The sequence below is a fragment of the Trachypithecus francoisi genome, unplaced genomic scaffold (assembly GCF_009764315.1).
Source record: "Trachypithecus francoisi isolate TF-2019V2 unplaced genomic scaffold, Tfra_2.0 Lachesis_group10, whole genome shotgun sequence".
Lineage (NCBI taxonomy): Eukaryota > Metazoa > Chordata > Mammalia > Primates > Cercopithecidae > Trachypithecus > Trachypithecus francoisi.
The window spans coordinates 33,350,325-33,365,108 of record NW_022681455.1 but is presented as its reverse complement, the minus strand read 5'-3'; the positions used below and the strand labels follow the sequence as shown (position 1 = coordinate 33,365,108).

The window sequence follows — 14,784 nt, the reverse complement described above, 5'->3', positions numbered from 1 at the left end:
AATGCATCTTTCCTCACCTAGCTATTGTCGTGCCATGCCCGTGCCTGCCTAATCACTCCCCGCTACCCAGGGACAGCGGGCTTCTAGATGACCGTTGTTCATTCCCAAACCCAGGCATATCTCTGTCCCAACTAAAAGGGCAGGGGGCGCTCTCTTAACCCCTGAGGTTGGGGTGAAGGGTCTTTCTCAGACCCTCCCACACCTTAAGGCCTCGGAAACAGTGCAGGGGAGGTTAGGCACATTGTGGGATTTAAGAATGATTCCCCACACCACAGCCTGACGCATCGACTATGCGGGGTCTCCGGCCCCCTCCTTTCCTGGAGCCAGCTCTCGCCTCACGTGGCCTGCGGGGCTGGCCTGTGATTGGCCACTTGGCGTCACTCACTGAGTGCCGCCGCCGGAGAGGACCGGCCCCCTCACGTGACAGTGGAACGCCGCAGCGGCTCTCCTCAGCCAGCAAGTGGTAGTTTCGGGTTCACACGGAAACGGGCGTGCCATTTCCGCGCACGTCTGCAGATCCGGCGGTCGATTGGTCAAGTCTCCCATCGCTCCTCCCTCATCAGGAGGCGGGCAAGCCGCGCCACGAGAGGGCCAGGATTGGCTGGCTCTGGACGCGCGGGTGGTCCCCCTTCTACTGTCACATGGTGCGCGCTGTTTTCTTATCACGTGGCTGCCACCCAGGTAAGAGGCCGCTCTTCCTGGGGTTGTTTCTCCGTGTGACGTGTGGCTTTTGAGATCAACTCTCCTCTACCAGCGTGGGCCGCATGAGTAGGGGGCGGGCTCCCGCGGTCCTGCTCGGCGGAGTGGTGAGTGACCGGCCCCGTCCCGCCCCTTCCAGTCCTCGAAGCCTCGACCGCTACCTGCACCCCAAATCCCAGAGGTTGGCCCCCTGAGGTGTGAGTGAAATGAGCCTTTGCTTTACTTTTCCAAGTTTCTCTCTCACCTTCAGGGGCATTCTTCTTCGGGGTACATCAGAGGGAGGGCAGAGCCTGAGTATCTAAGCAAAGGCTTCCCTGGGTGTAATTTCCTGGGCTGTTGGTGAGGAGAGATCTAATTCGCCTCCTGCTCTCAGGCTTCTCTGCTCCTGTCTTTTGTTTGGATGCCGGCGCTGCTGCCTGTGGCCTCCCGCCTTTTGTTGCTACCCCGAGCCCTGCTGACCATGGCCTCTGGAAGCCCTCCGACCCAGCCCTCGCCGGCCTCGGATTCCGGCTCCGGCTACGTTCCGGGCTCGGTGTCTGCAGCCTTTGTCACTTGCCCCAACGAGAAGGTCGCCAAGGAGATCGCCAGGTAGGGACCTCGATGTTCAGCGAGAAAGGATGATCATGAAGGGAGAGTTGGGGGTGGGGCAGAAGAGTGCCGCTTTCTCCTGTCTTCAGCTCTGGAAGCCTGTCTCTGGGCTGCCAGTACAAAAATTGGGGTCATGGGGCACTCTGAATGGGGCTGTCTCTTCACTCCAGGGCTGTGGTGGAGAAGCGCCTAGCAGCCTGCGTCAACCTCATCCCTCAGATTACATCCATGTGAGTCACAGGAGTTGGGGGGTTAATAACTAACTGTAGGAGCTGACTGGGAACGTCTTTCCTGGGGGAAATTCTTTGCTCCTCACAACTCTCCCCCTCTGACCTTTCAGCTATGAGTGGAAAGGGAAGATCGAGGAAGACACTGAGGTGCTGATGGTGAGAAACATTTCCCCCACCCAACAAAATGTCCCCAATCCCTGATCCCTTTAGCCCTTACCCCTCTTCTGAGAAACTGAACTCAGTCCCACTCCTTGAGTCAACCATGTTTATCTTTGTCCTTTAGATGATTAAAACCCAAAGTTCCTTGGTCCCGGCTTTGACAGATTTTGTTCGGTGAGAACTTTGAGATGTATGGGGTGAGGGTGTGTACTGTGGGGATGTGACTTGCTTGCGCGAGGGAGTGGGTTCCTTTAGGTAAATCTTTGAGTAATCCCCTTCCTCCACCCACCTATCTTGTAGTTCTGTGCACCCTTACGAAGTGGCTGAGGTAATTGCATTGCCTGTGGAACAGGGGAACTTTCCATACCTGCAGTGGGTGCGCCAGGTCACAGAGTCAGTTTCTGACTCCAGCACAGTCCTGCCATGATGAGCCCTGTTCCTGCCATGATCCCCTTGATACTCAATGCCTTCTGACTTCCAGGTGATGACCGGGCCCCCAATAAATCCTGTCTTTAGATCTTTCTGCCTTTTGCCTGTTTTTTCCTTGTCATGTATGCAAATTTGTTGGGAGAATATAAGTGCTTCTAGTCCCTGTATTCTCTACATCTTTCAGAATGACTCCGAGCTGCTAGATTTATTTCTCTTTATTTCAATCATACAGAATCCGGGATCCCTTATCATCCTCCCTCCTCAGTCTCTGCCCCCAGGGGTTAAATAATTTTAAAAAATATTTAAAAAGCTGTAACAAAATAACATCAAAGGAAATGGGAAGGATGGAGGGGTCAGGAATCATGAAGGAGGGTAGAGAAGAGAGCCTCCTCCCCACCCCCCACTCTTGGATTCCAGCCTGGGCAGTAGGGAGAACTACCCCCTATCTCTCCAGGTACATCCCAGCTGTAGGTGAGGTCAGAGGTCAGGGTATGAAAGTGCCGGTGTGTGTGAATGGGTAGGTGGGCAGAGGCAAGCTGTTCAGAAGATGCCCCCTCCTCCCCACTCAACTAGGTACTGCACAGAGCCATCAGGCCGTACTCTCCGAGCAAGGACCCGGACAGGGTCCCCTCGGGACAGGTAGCCAACCCCACCTCGGACTCCTCCCCCAGTCCCAGGAGACAAACTACGGCACAGGGGAGAAGGGGGTGCTGAGCGTCTAGGAAGACCTGGGGATGGGGATGAGACTGAGGAAGATGAGGCAGTCATCGAGTGGGGGGCATTTTTAGGGATATCTGTGGGGAAACCAATGTGAAGTTCCAGGGGTGACCTAGGGAGAGAAGGCAATTGTAAGAAATGGGCAGAAATGGAGAGCACATGTGAATCAGAGAAACAGTGTTAGAGACTAAGAGCCTTGAGCACATAGAGGGGAAGAGGAGCATCGCTGGTAATAGAAGATAGAATCTCACCTGTCTGGGGGTTCACCGTCCCCAGAGGTCCCTGCGGTGCTGGCAGAAGGGTGGAAGGAAGCAAACATCCGGATGGGGCTGCTGGGGTTGGAGTGGGGCAAGTCAGGACCTGAAGCAGGGGAACAGGACCTTCTCCCCCCGGGAAGTGCAGAGCTCAAACACTACCCACAAGGGACTCCCTTCCCCAGAATACTGGCTACCAGACACTAGTTCTAGAAATTGGTCTAGGCCAAGAAGTGGGTAGCCAAGGGGGAGAGGGAAAGGAATTCTGGGTGAGAAAGTCCAGAAGATGTGAATAAATGGGAGCATATTTTGTGGAGGAGGGGCAGAGGAGCACTGACCTGGGCAGGCAGCGGGCATCTGTGGGCCGGAAGTTGTAGCCGCTGCTGCCCTGGTAACTCTGGTTAGGGCTGGGGGATGGTGGAGACACTGAGGCCTAGAAGAGGGAGCAAAGGACTGAGAGGTAATCCTTGACTCCTTCCCACACCCCACCATTTGCTCCATAGGGTTCCCCCTGCCCCGGTACCTGCAGTGCCCTCTGCAGATGAGCCCGCTCCCTCTGCTCCCGGGGCTCGGGCTGATTGCGCACTGCTGAGGGTGGCCCCAGCTCCTCCACTTTCCCCTTCTGCCTCCTCCTCAGGGGCTCTGGCTCCGGCCTCCGGCGCTTCCCCAGGGGACGTGAGACCCCTCCCCCAGGGCCCTGCCCTGAAGGGAAGCTGTAAGAGGCCTCCTTATCCCCCCAGCCCCCTCCCGGACACCCCAAAGACCTCCCCATCTCTATACATATACCCGCCAGCACTAACACCCTAAGAATTTCCCCCATCCCCCCTGGACCAGTGACCTGGTGAGTGCTCCATCTCCAGTAGGGGGCTCCACAGGGGGAGGCATCCGAGCATGGAGACCAAACAAACATTTCCTCTTCTTAATCTCTCTCCCTGAAATGAAACTGGAGCAAGAAGAGAAATGATATAGGGTCAGTGCTGTTAAAAAAAAAAAAAAAAAAAAGGTTCCTCCTTACACCATTCCTCAGTCCTTTTCAGTCATAGTCTTCCAGGTGGGTTGCAAGCCCCTCCCCTTCCAGCTTCCAATTCCATCTCTTTCTGAGTCTCATCCTAGACTCCTCTTCCCTCCAACTCACCGGTCCTTGTGGCTGTTGAGAGCAGAGAGGAGCTTGGAAGAACGTTCTCCTTTGGGGGTGTCTGAAAGCTGGGAGAAATGAAGAAAAATGGGGCCAGGGGAACAGTGATTTCTTCTCTTCCCCTTTCCACTACATCTCCCTGTCCCATCCCAACCCCCAAAACTGCACTACCCCTTACCTCCCCCAGAAGCAAACTGTCCCAATTCTCAGAAGTGAAGGGGAGGATCTCACGATCAAAATCAAAGTATTTCTTCTTACAGCAAACGCTGAGGTGATACAGGACAAGATGGGCCACATCCACCCTGGAAAAACAAAGTTTCCAAGACCACAGAGGCATTTTAAGAGCCAGGGGAGTCCCGAGGTGCGAGGTTGGGGCATACAGAGTAAAATACTGGGGGTGTGGAGTTACACTGAGGTCATGCCCAAGCCAGCTCACCAGCGAAGCTGTAGTCTCCGGACTTTCTCAGGGCCTCCACGACACACACAGCATTCAAATTCATAGAACCTGGACATAGGCAAGAGGGAGAACACACACTTACGCAGGAAAACTATGCCATCCCCTGGAGGACTCACAAGCAAGGATGGGGCAAACAGGTGAGGTAATGCTGCAGATGTTGGGAAGAGACTAGAGTGGAGATGGGCATGGGAACTGAGTGTGGAGCACGAAGAAAGAGGACATCTTGGCTTCTGGAGAGTCTGCCTTGGTCTCACCTGTCCCCATAGAGGAGGGGCTTGCTCAGACACTGGGTGCAGGCCTCATGGAACCACTGCAGGCAGCTCCGGCACTGCAGCATTTTCAGGTTCCACCTGAGGGGGAACATAGGACTTCTGGCCTCCAGAAACCCCCTTCCCCATAACTTCCCCAAACCCTAAACTTACCTCCCATCCCCCTGAGTGCTACCCTCATCCTGTTCTTTTTCCTTCATTTCCTGGGAGGCACCACCATATCATTCATTCCACAGTCTGCTCCCCCTCATTACTCACTCCCCAGGGCCACCACAGTAACAGTAACTCTGTTGTCGGTTGCTCAGATGTCCAGCATCCCAGTCCAGCCCCTTCAGTCCATACGGCAGAGAGAGCTTCATACCCAGCATGGCCCGGGCATAGGGGCCCTTCTTCAGGGCACCTCCCCTCTGCAGAGACAGGACAGGTGAATGGCTTCAGAGGGGTGGGGAGAGGAAAAGGCTTGGGAGAGGCTGTGGATGGGAGGCTCCCACAGGAAGGGGTAACAGGGAAGTGCCTTTACCTTGGTGGCGATCGCAAAGACACACTGGCGGCATACCCAGGATGTGCCCTCTCCCTCTCCAGGGGCTGGAGCCCTGGGAACATGGCAGTCCTGGTGATAAGCTGAAGAGTGATAATGTTAATAGTAAACCACTTATTGCATACCTGTGTGTGCTTGGTATTGGGACAGGAATAATCTTTACCCATCTCATTTAATTCTTGACCATGTTCTTGATGAGGGGGTACATGATCCTTATTTTACGAGTCAGGGAACTGAGGCTCCTAGAGGTTAAGGGACTTGTCCAAGGTCATATGGTTAGAAAAGGATGCAGTTAAACCATCCTCTGCTTGCAAAGGTTACACCACCCCTTTCCATGGCTGCTTCTCCCTGGGCTGAAAGGGGATGAGGACTAAGAAAGGGCTAAGCAGCCTGGCCAGAGCAGTGGCTTGGGGACTAAGGCCATGACAGGTGACATAAGGACCATCCTGGAGGGAAGAGCAAGCTCGACCATTCAGGTGACCTGCCCTCTCACCATGGCGACACTTCTCACAGCTGACCAGCCGGTTCCCAGGGACCACAGTCTCAGAGCGACAGACACAACAGAGGAGTTCCTCCCCTGGGAGGGCAGCTGTGAGAGAAAACAGTGTCACGGGGCCTGCCCTTAAGTCTCTTTCTGCCCCTCTAAGCCAGGTTTGTTTTCCATGGGATGTGCAATCTCAGGTCTCTAGTCTTACCAGGGCTAATGTCTTTCCATAGAACCAGAAACTGCGAATCATCCTCAAACTGGACCAGACACACCTCTCTAGCACTGTCCACCTGGAATGGGTGAGCAAAGAGGATGAAATGGGAACCAGAATTAGATAAGGGGAATAGGAAGATGATCAGAGGTAGAAGGTCTTACCTTTTTGATGGTACCCAAGTATAGGAGCCCATCAGTCCATCTGGCCAGCACATCTTGACCCTCCCAAAGTCGAGGCCTAGGGCCAGAGGTGGGAGCAGGAGAAGCTGGGTCCCAAAGTGAGGAGGTACCAGAGCGGCTCAGCCGGGGGGGCTGCGCCATTGCATCCTGGGGGGGCCTAGCCAAAAAAGAAATGGGGAGAAGGTTATGAATGCTGAGAAAGCTTCCCCGTTTTTTCTTTTTCTTTTTCTGAGATGGAGTTTTGCTCTGTCGCCCAGGCTGGAGTACAGTGGCACAATCTTTGCTCACTGCAACCATCACCTCCTGGGTTCAGGCAATTCTCCTGCCTCAGCCTCCGAAGTAGGTGGGATTAAAGGTACCCACCACCACGCCTGGCTATTTTTTGTATTTTTAGCAGAGAGGGGGTGTTGGCCATGTTGGCCAAACTGGTCTCGAACTCCTGACCTCATGATCCACCCACCTCAGCTTCCCAAAGTGCTGGGATTACAGGCGTGAGCCACCGCACCCGGCCAGCTTCCCCATTTTCTTTGCCTATTTTGCCGTCAAGAATGAAGGATCTGTGCCCCCATCTCCAAATCCCTGAGACAGCTGGATAGGAAACCACCAGGCACCCATCACCAGCTTCTTGAGTCCTCTTTCAACTCTAGTGACTGGCTCTCCTCGCGGTAACTGCCCTCCCCCCAACCCCAAACCTAGTTGCTAGTTTCCCAGCTTCCAGAGCTCTCCTGGGATATTATATCCTGGCCTTGAAATTTTAGGAGAAATTACGGTTGTAGAAGCAAAGGCTACCACTCAGTTTAGAGGTATCATAATTAGGGTGTGCTGTTGCCCAGAGATGTGTTTTGGGACCTTTTCTGGAGATGTTTTCCAGAGCAGAAACGGCTGTCTCCCCAGGCCTGCGTGTCTCATTAAGAACAATCATCCTGGTGCCAGGTTATGTCAGGTCACCCTCAAATTCGGGGCTCCCTGCCCCCGGGTTAGACAACTTCTCCGAGTGCCCCGGGAGGGGGGCGTGTCCCAGTCCCGGTCTCCACTCCCCAGGACCGCAAGTCCGAGAAGGGACTTGAGTCGGCCCAGCTCGGACCCGAGGCCAAGGCGGCGAGGCTCTCCCGCCCGCGCCCCGCGCCGACCCCCGGCTCCCTGCCCCCCACCGGCGCCTCCTGCCGCCTCCTTACCGGTGACAGCTGGGGCCGCCGGGAGCCGGGCAGGGGCAGACGTAGGAGACCTAGGCGAGTCCCCCGCGCGGAGAGGGCACGTCCGGGCGTGGGGGGGGTGTGCAGGCGGAGGCCGGGGGGTCCCCAGGCCCAGCCCCTCCGTCCCGGCGGCTCTGGGGCGTATGACGCAGCAGCCAAAGCAGCGGCAGCGGCAGGAGGAGGAGGCGGCGGGGGGGAGGGAGGGGAGGGAGGGGAGGGACGGACCGGTCGGGGGGGAGGGTGGTGGAGGGGAGGACTGGGGGGAAGGAGGAGCCGGAGGGGGGGGCGGGCACCACCTCACCCAACCTCCCTCACCTCCGACAGGCCTGGAGGGCGCCGAGGAAGAGGCAGGCCCTCCGCGGCTTGGGAAGCAAAGAGTCGGACCCGGTGGGAGAGGGAATCCCCTCAGCCCCTTCCTCCGACCTGAGACTCGCCCTTGGGGCACGAGGGAATCCCCCCTCCCGGCAGCGCGCCTCCGGACTGGTCCCCCGCCCCATGCCACATCCGTTAACTGCCCCACCCCCCATGGTCACTCCAAGTCCCGCCCCCCGGCCCCAGTTCACGGCCCCGCCCTCCATTCACCCTTCTCGATGCCCCCACCACGCCCTCCTCCCTCGCGCGCCCCGCCCTCCACTCGCCGTTAGCCCCAGCCCCGCCCTCCCCGTGGCGAGTCGCGCCCCACCCGCCGCCCTTTTGCGCACGCGTGTCCCCTCCTGCGCGCGGCACCTGGGAGGACTGAGCCCCTCCTTCACGGGGCGGCGGCCGTCGGCGGTTGGCGCGAGGGAGTCGGCGGGCGTGCGCGCCGCTTCGCGGGCACGTCCCGCCCCATGCTTCCAGGGCTGGCGCAAAGACGAAGGGGGCAAGGACCCGAGGCGGTGACGCCACCGAGAGCCAGCCAATGGGCAGCGAGCGGGTAGAGCCCCAGCCGTTCGAACGGAAAGGCAGGGAAAGGGCGGGAGAAAAGAGCTAGCAGTTTGGGAGCGCGCGCTAGCCCCGCCTCTGGACTCTGGGGTCCGGTCCCCATTTGCCGAAACCCACCAAAGGAACGTTGCTCCCCGGGGCTGGGGTGGCCGGCGGAAGAGTGAAATTTATCTATAACTAGTGACCAAGGAGAGGGCGTGGATAGCTAGAGGCAGGCCTCCCTGATGTGAGGGACGGGGGACGGGGTATTAGCAGAGGGGAAGATGGTCCAGAACCGGTGAGAGCTGAGGAGAGGAAAGCCCAAGCCCTCAGCCCCCGCTCCCGCCGCCCACACAAACGTTTGGCAGAGGGGACAGATCACAGCTCCCACCTTTACAGATATGAAAATATCTGCCTTCTTGGGCAGATAAACCTTTATTTAAAAAAAAAACACTATTCTTTATTTGATAGCCCTGGGACATGGTGCCCTCCACCCAATAAAGCACCCTCCAGCAACCCTCCCACCCCTCACCCAATACATACACATACACATACAGACACAAACACACACTCCCAACACAAGATCTGGATCCGTCTTCACTTCCTGTTGGCCTGGGCAGTACCAATAACACACTGGTTCACCTGGGGGTAGGGGGTTAGACAGGATAAAAGTTTGCAGAGTAACCAATACAACATTTTCCCCAAGATCTGCTTCCATCCTCCAATGCTAGGGCTGCCCTCAGAAATACTGAAATAAGGCCTCCAAAGGCAGGTTCAGGCTGGTCCCAGTTATGGTTGGTTCTCCTCTGCACACTAGGCTTGGAGGAGGTGAAAAGGCCTGAGAAGAGATAGAAGCCCCAGAAGAAAATACAGGAGCAGAGAGTGGAGGCTTTCATTTCCAGCAATACCCTGTACTAGAGACCGCCAACCTCTCCCACTGTAAAATACTTAAACCGAGATAAAAGAGTAATAACACCCATTTAGGAACTAGGACTCCTTAGAAAATGGATCAGTTGAAGTCTGGGGAGGAAATGTACAAGTTGAATCTGAAAAGACTGCTAGAGTTCTGTCTAAAGGACACTGGCGCCAACCTGAAGGAGGTTCTTTTTTTTTTTTTTTGAGACAGTCTCGCTCTGTCGCACAGGCTGGAGTGCAGTGGCACGATCTCGATGCTCACTGCAAGCTCTGCCTCCCAGGTTGACGCCATTTTCCTGCCTCAGACTCCTGAGTAGCTGGGACTACAGGTGCCCGCCACCACGCCTGGCTAATTTTTTGTATTTTTAATAAAGACAGGGTTTCACCGTGTTAGCCAGGATGGTCTCCATCTCCTGACCTCGTGATCCACCCGCCTCGGCCTCCCAAAGTGTTGGGATTACAGGCGTGAGCCACCGCACCCGGCCAGGAGGTTCCAATTTGAGCATCAGAAAGAACAACAACTGTGGCCGGGCTGGGTGGCTCACGCCTGTAATCCCAACACTTTTGGTGGCTACAGTGAGCTATGATTGAGCCATTGAATTCCAGTCTAGGCAACAGAGCAAGTCTCTGTCTCAAAAAAATAAAAATAAAGATACCCCTCAGATAAACATTCATTGGTCACCTTTGGAAGCTGCTCGGGTATCAACTCAATACTGAAAATCAATAATTCAGCATTTATCTTGTTTTTCCTGTATGAATTGAATTTCAGAGAAACCAAGTAGATGGCAAGGCAAATGTCTTCATAAAAGAATCGTGGCCAGGCGCGGTGGCTCAAGCCTGTAATCCCAGCACTTTGGGAGGCCAAGACGGGTGGATCACGAGGTCAGGAGATCGAGACCATCCTGGCTAACACGGTGAAACCCCGTCTCTACTAAAAAAAAAGAAATACAAAAAACTAGCCGGGCGAGGTGGCGGGCACCTGTAGTCCCAGCTACTCCGGAGGCTGAGGCAGGAGAATAGCGAAAAAACCCAGGAGGCGGAGCTTGCAGTGAGCTGAGATCCGGCCACTGCACTCTAGCCTGGGCGACAGAGCGAGACTCCGTCTCGGAAAAAAAAAAAAAAAAAGAATCGTGACTAACCAATGCAGAACAACTAAGATTAGAAAAATCACCATTTAAAAACCCCTTAATGAAATAATGGATCCAGGTATGGTCACTGATGGATAAAATCACTAGGTGAAAAAGTCAGTAAGGAGCTTTTAAATGGATGGATCACACTGACAACACCCAAATATGATAAATAAGTGAAAGTATGGGGGAAAGAGGAAGCAATCAGCCAAAATCCAGAATAGTATATTCGATAGGACAAATGACCTTCAACAAACAAATGACGTAATAATGGCAGTGTGGGATAGGGTTGTGGAACTTGAGACATTTCAATCAAGTGGGTGGCCCTTGCCTGGATCCTGATTTGAACAAACCTATTATGTATAAAAGACACTTCTGAGACAGTTGGGTGAAATTTAACATAAACTGGGTATTAGAGGATATTAAAGTTCATGCTGTTGGATGTTACATTGGTATAACATTAATAAAAATTAGAAAAAACATCACCACCCTCTAAAACTGAACTTAGAATACCAGATCAGGGTGCAGGTGCTGGCTACTCTACAGCAACAATCAGTGCTGATTGGGAGGAGGCCCAAGCGTACAGCAGGACAGACCTGATCAGAGCTCAAATAAAGCCAGAGCCCATTAAAGGGCTATACGCTCAGGAGGAGGGTGAACCAGAGAAAAAAATTACGGTGAAGGCAGACAGTAAGGAAACTTTCTGACTTGCTTAACACTAGTGGGAGGAGATTCTAGTGGAAGGAATTCTCATACGTGAGAATTCATATGGCCACTGGCTGACCCTCATGAAGTTTGGAGTCTGAATTCACACTATTTGGAACAGTCTGAAAAACCTCTAAGTCTTTGATTCAGTAATCCCATTTCAAGGACTATTGCCCTGGTTAGATGTAACTGAAAAAATACAAAATGATGTATGTACAAAGTTAGTCAACATGGCCTTGCTTGTAAACTAAAAAAGGGTGGAAACAATCCAAGTGTCCAGTAGAGGGAACTGGTGGATAAATTTTGGTGCAACTACATAGTGGAGTCCTAGGCAGACCTAAAAATAATGGAATGATCTCTGTATGCTGATGGGGAGGAATCTTAGGGATATTTTGTGTGTTGTTTTGTTTTTTGAGACAAGGTCTTGCTCTGTCACCCAGGCTGAAGTGCAGTGGTAGGATCATGGCTCACTGCAGCCTCCACCTCCCAGGCTCAGGTGATCCTCCCACCTCAGCCTCCTGAGTAGCTGGAACTACAGGTGTGAGCCACTACACCCAGCTAATTTTCCTTTTTGTAGAGACAGGTCTCACTATGTTGCCCAGGCTGATTTTAAACTCGTCGGCTCAAGCAATCCTCCTGTCTTGGCTTCCCAAAGTGTTCGGATTACAGGCGTGAGCTACTGCGCCCAACCAGTTTAGACCTTTTAGTCAGTCACCTTTTCTTCTTTTTTTTTTTTTTTCAATCAGCTTTCTCAGGTTAATCACCTGTTTTTTTAAAAAACTTAACTCAAAAGCTAATAATTAAAAATGGAACCATGGTGAGTACTGCCTCAGATGCCTGCAAATGTAAAACCTTTCTGGACAAATGTGCTCCCTGCCCTAGAATACAGAAGGGATAGGAATGGAGAAGCCTATAAGCATCCATGGGTCCTGACAAGGCTTGGGATTGGCTGGGGGTAATCGCACCTTGGAGGCAAAGCGTAAAGAGTTGAGGGACTCTGAGACGTTCTCTTCCAGTGGAGAAATGTTCACAAACATGAGCCTATGAAAACAGAATATGCCCAATCCCAGCATTAGGGGCCAGCAGAGCCTGGGCAGGTCTCCACTGTTCCCCTCTTTCTACCCCTCACCCCAACACAGTTCCTACCTGAACCCTTCCATCTGTCCCTTTCACTCACATCTTAGCACTACCACCCAGAGAGTTCTGCAGCAGGTAGGTCAGTTTGCTGTTCCGGTAAGGCACGTGGGACTCCTACATGATTGAGGTGGGGACAGATGTTTGGGAATGGGCAGAGTTCTGCACAGCCAACCCCAACTGGCCCCAGGTCCCATATCTGCCCCCACTCCTATTCCCACCTTGTTGCTTAGGGCCATGATAACCAGCCCCAGCGTGGAGAGGCTGCTGTTAATGGCCTGTGTTTCCCGAAGGCGTTCCCGCTCCCCGGGGCCGAGGGCTAAGCCAGGGTCAAGTCGCTCACTCCCAGCCAGGTCCACAAGACTGAGGGAGGCCCCACACTGCAGGCCTCGGCTGGAGTGCTGCCCAGAAATCTGTAGCTGGAATACACTGTGGCTGCGTGATGACCGTTCATTCTGGGCTGTGCGGGCCACAGCCCGATTCTGGTGGGCCAGATGAAGCAGGGCCTCCACCTGGGGATGGGAGCAGGAGGGGTAAAAGGGCAGGCAGAAGTCAGTACATAGTAATATGTATGGAAATGAATAAGAGCCCACCCCCACTCTCTTGAAGTTTTCTAGCCTGTCAACAAACAAAATAAGATACACAGTATATCTGAAAATGGTAAGGAATACATAGAATAGGGAGTGGAATACATACATAAAGGAATACATACATAAAGGCGGGGTGGGGAACCAAGTTTTGACAGGATAGCCAAAGACGGCCTCATTGCCGTAAGATCTCCAGGAAAGGAGCATCCAGGCAAAGGCCCTGAGATGGGGAGCATGACTAGTTGGTTGAGGAATAGCCAGGAGACCAGCATGGCTAGGATGAGCATGGCTAGATGAGACCTGAGATGCAGTGACCCTCCCCATTTCGGCAGATGCATCACTCCCTCGCCACTCCCGGGTTAAGGCAGATCTACCTACAGCCCACAGGCCAAAACAGGATGTGGTAACCCAGCCTCACAACTTGTACTTCATCCTTCAATTCTCTCCTGCTCCTTTCTCTCTCTACCTCCATCTTGTGGCACGCTGCCCACTCCTCCCCATTCCCCAGTTCCAGTGCCCATGGGTCCTCACTTCTTTCTCACAGGAGACAGGGACATATCGAGCATTGGTGACAGTGAGCTCCTCGCTCCCTGGCCCCGCACGGCGAATCTCACACTCGCCCCCTTGACCCTTCCGGGTTCCAGTGGCCAGCAGGTCCCGGACAGTCTCATTGTAGATCTCTACGTAGCTTGCTACAAAGCTGTAGGTCCAGCCCTGACCACTCAGCTCCTGGGCCACAGAGAAGAGGTGCCGTAGGGCCCGAGGGATCAGCCCCTCCAACTGGGGGTCTCCCCCAGGCCCACCCTCCATTGTGAAGGTCTTGCCACTGCCTGTCTGGCCATAGGCAAAGATGCATACTGGATAGCCATCCAGGGCTGACTGGACAAGCATGGCAATCTCTTCAAACACTTCATCCTGTCCACTTCCTGGTGGGAATACCCGGTCAAAGGAAAAATCGTGGCGAGTTGGTGGGGCTGGTGCCCCACTCAGGGTCGCACGCCGCTCGTCAGACCGGGAGAGGCTAAGGCGGGTTGGAGGATCAGAGGGCCCACCAGGGCCAGAGGGAAACAGGAGGAGGCCAGGGGGTGGAGTGGGCTCCCCCGGAAGGACAGGGCGGACTCGGCAGAATACACGGATGTTGCCCTTGAGTTCCTGCAGCTGGTTGTGCAGTCGCCGGCGCTCCATTTCTAGCCCGTGAAGACGTTCTTCCCGCTCAGCCAGTAAGGCTGCCTGGGCCGCAGTCTCCTGCCACAGAGATGCCACCTCTGCTCGGCTGCTTGACAGGGCTGCTTCTGAAGTCTGCAGCCTCCTCTGCCCAAAACAGAACACAACATACACAGAGGGTGATTTGCAACCAAGAATAAGAACAAATTGTGTGGCGTATGGAGTGGGTGGAGTGAGGTCCCTGCTGAAAAGGACCTCAATGTCTGGTAAACAAAGACAGACAAGAAAATAAGGAATCATGGTACTAAGACAGGGAGTGCTATGGGTATGCCCAAGCACAAAGAGGAGCACAAGGAAGATGATATCTAGGCTGACACCCCAAAGTACAGAAGTGAACCAAGGAAGGATGCAGTACACAAAGAACATTCCAGAAAGAGGGAAGCACATATGCAGAATGCCCAGAAGTGAAAGTTGAGTCATTTAAGAGACTGCAAATAATTTAATCTGGTTGGTGCTCACCAGAAAAGAGTCAAGTGGACATGGGAGGAGGGAAAGAGAGTACCACAGAAATTTGTGATCAGGATGGGAACCCAAAGAAAGAGGGATGGGGGACTAAGGAAGACACAGCTCTAAATGGGAGCTTTGCAAACAGTAAAGGGTAGGAAGAAGCATGACAGAAAGCAAGACAGTCAGGAGTGGGCTGG

At 53.9% G+C, this 14,784-nt stretch overlaps 3 protein-coding genes across 15 annotated transcripts in view; 1 reads left to right on the top strand and 2 right to left on the bottom strand.

Annotated features, from left to right (window-relative positions):
• Positions 1 to 433: 433 nt before the first annotated feature.
• CUTA (cutA divalent cation tolerance homolog) lies at positions 434 to 2,199 on the top strand. Of its 3 annotated transcripts, none has more exons than XM_033216803.1 (6): positions 434 to 681; positions 1,073 to 1,287; positions 1,458 to 1,517; positions 1,628 to 1,673; positions 1,801 to 1,850; positions 1,977 to 2,199. In XM_033216803.1, the coding sequence occupies exons 2-6, from the start codon at positions 1,100 to 1,102 to the stop codon at positions 2,101 to 2,103; spliced, it is 471 nt and encodes a 156-aa protein (XP_033072694.1). In that variant the 5' UTR covers positions 434 to 681; positions 1,073 to 1,099; the 3' UTR covers positions 2,104 to 2,199. The 3 variants fall into 3 exon arrangements, with proteins under 3 accessions (XP_033072694.1, XP_033072692.1, XP_033072693.1); XM_033216801.1 differs by having other exon boundaries at positions 630 to 806; XM_033216802.1 differs by having other exon boundaries at positions 662 to 896.
• A 106-nt stretch (positions 2,200 to 2,305) lies between these two features.
• PHF1 (PHD finger protein 1) lies at positions 2,306 to 7,733 on the bottom strand. 6 transcript variants are annotated; one of them, XR_004438652.1, is made up of 15 exons: positions 7,531 to 7,733; positions 6,338 to 6,512; positions 6,171 to 6,252; positions 5,969 to 6,064; positions 5,458 to 5,558; positions 5,196 to 5,344; positions 4,923 to 5,018; positions 4,648 to 4,716; positions 4,390 to 4,513; positions 4,212 to 4,279; positions 3,915 to 4,019; positions 3,600 to 3,778; positions 3,415 to 3,509; positions 3,074 to 3,154; positions 2,306 to 2,934 (listed from the first exon to the last, which is right to left on the bottom strand). XR_004438652.1 is itself a non-coding variant. In XM_033216797.1 (15 exons), exons 2-15 carry the CDS (start codon positions 6,494 to 6,496, stop codon positions 2,646 to 2,648), a joined length of 1,704 nt encoding a protein of 567 aa, XP_033072688.1. In that variant the 5' UTR covers positions 6,497 to 6,512; positions 7,531 to 7,733; the 3' UTR covers positions 2,306 to 2,645. The 6 variants fall into 6 exon arrangements, 4 of the variants coding, with proteins under 4 accessions (XP_033072688.1, XP_033072689.1, XP_033072691.1 ...); XM_033216797.1 differs by having other exon boundaries at positions 3,600 to 3,789; XM_033216798.1 differs by having other exon boundaries at positions 3,074 to 3,151; positions 3,600 to 3,789; positions 7,531 to 7,693.
• Positions 7,734 to 8,840: 1,107 nt separating this feature from the next.
• Positions 8,841 to 14,784, bottom strand: part of KIFC1 (kinesin family member C1) — a 19,583-nt gene continuing 13,639 nt past the window's right edge. For 4 of the 6 annotated variants that reach the window (XM_033216791.1, XM_033216794.1, XM_033216793.1 and 1 more), the window contains 4 exons: positions 13,448 to 14,227; positions 12,551 to 12,841; positions 12,373 to 12,446; positions 11,902 to 12,236 (listed from right to left, as the gene is read on the bottom strand). In XM_033216791.1, the coding sequence (XP_033072682.1) occupies positions 12,074 to 12,236; positions 12,373 to 12,446; positions 12,551 to 12,841; positions 13,448 to 14,227 (1,308 nt within the window). In that variant the 3' untranslated portion in view covers positions 11,902 to 12,073. Of the gene's footprint in view, positions 9,091 to 11,901; positions 12,237 to 12,341; positions 12,447 to 12,550; positions 12,842 to 13,447; positions 14,228 to 14,784 lie in introns of those variants that run through there. The other 2 variants (XM_033216792.1, XR_004438651.1) reach the window with 2 other exon arrangements.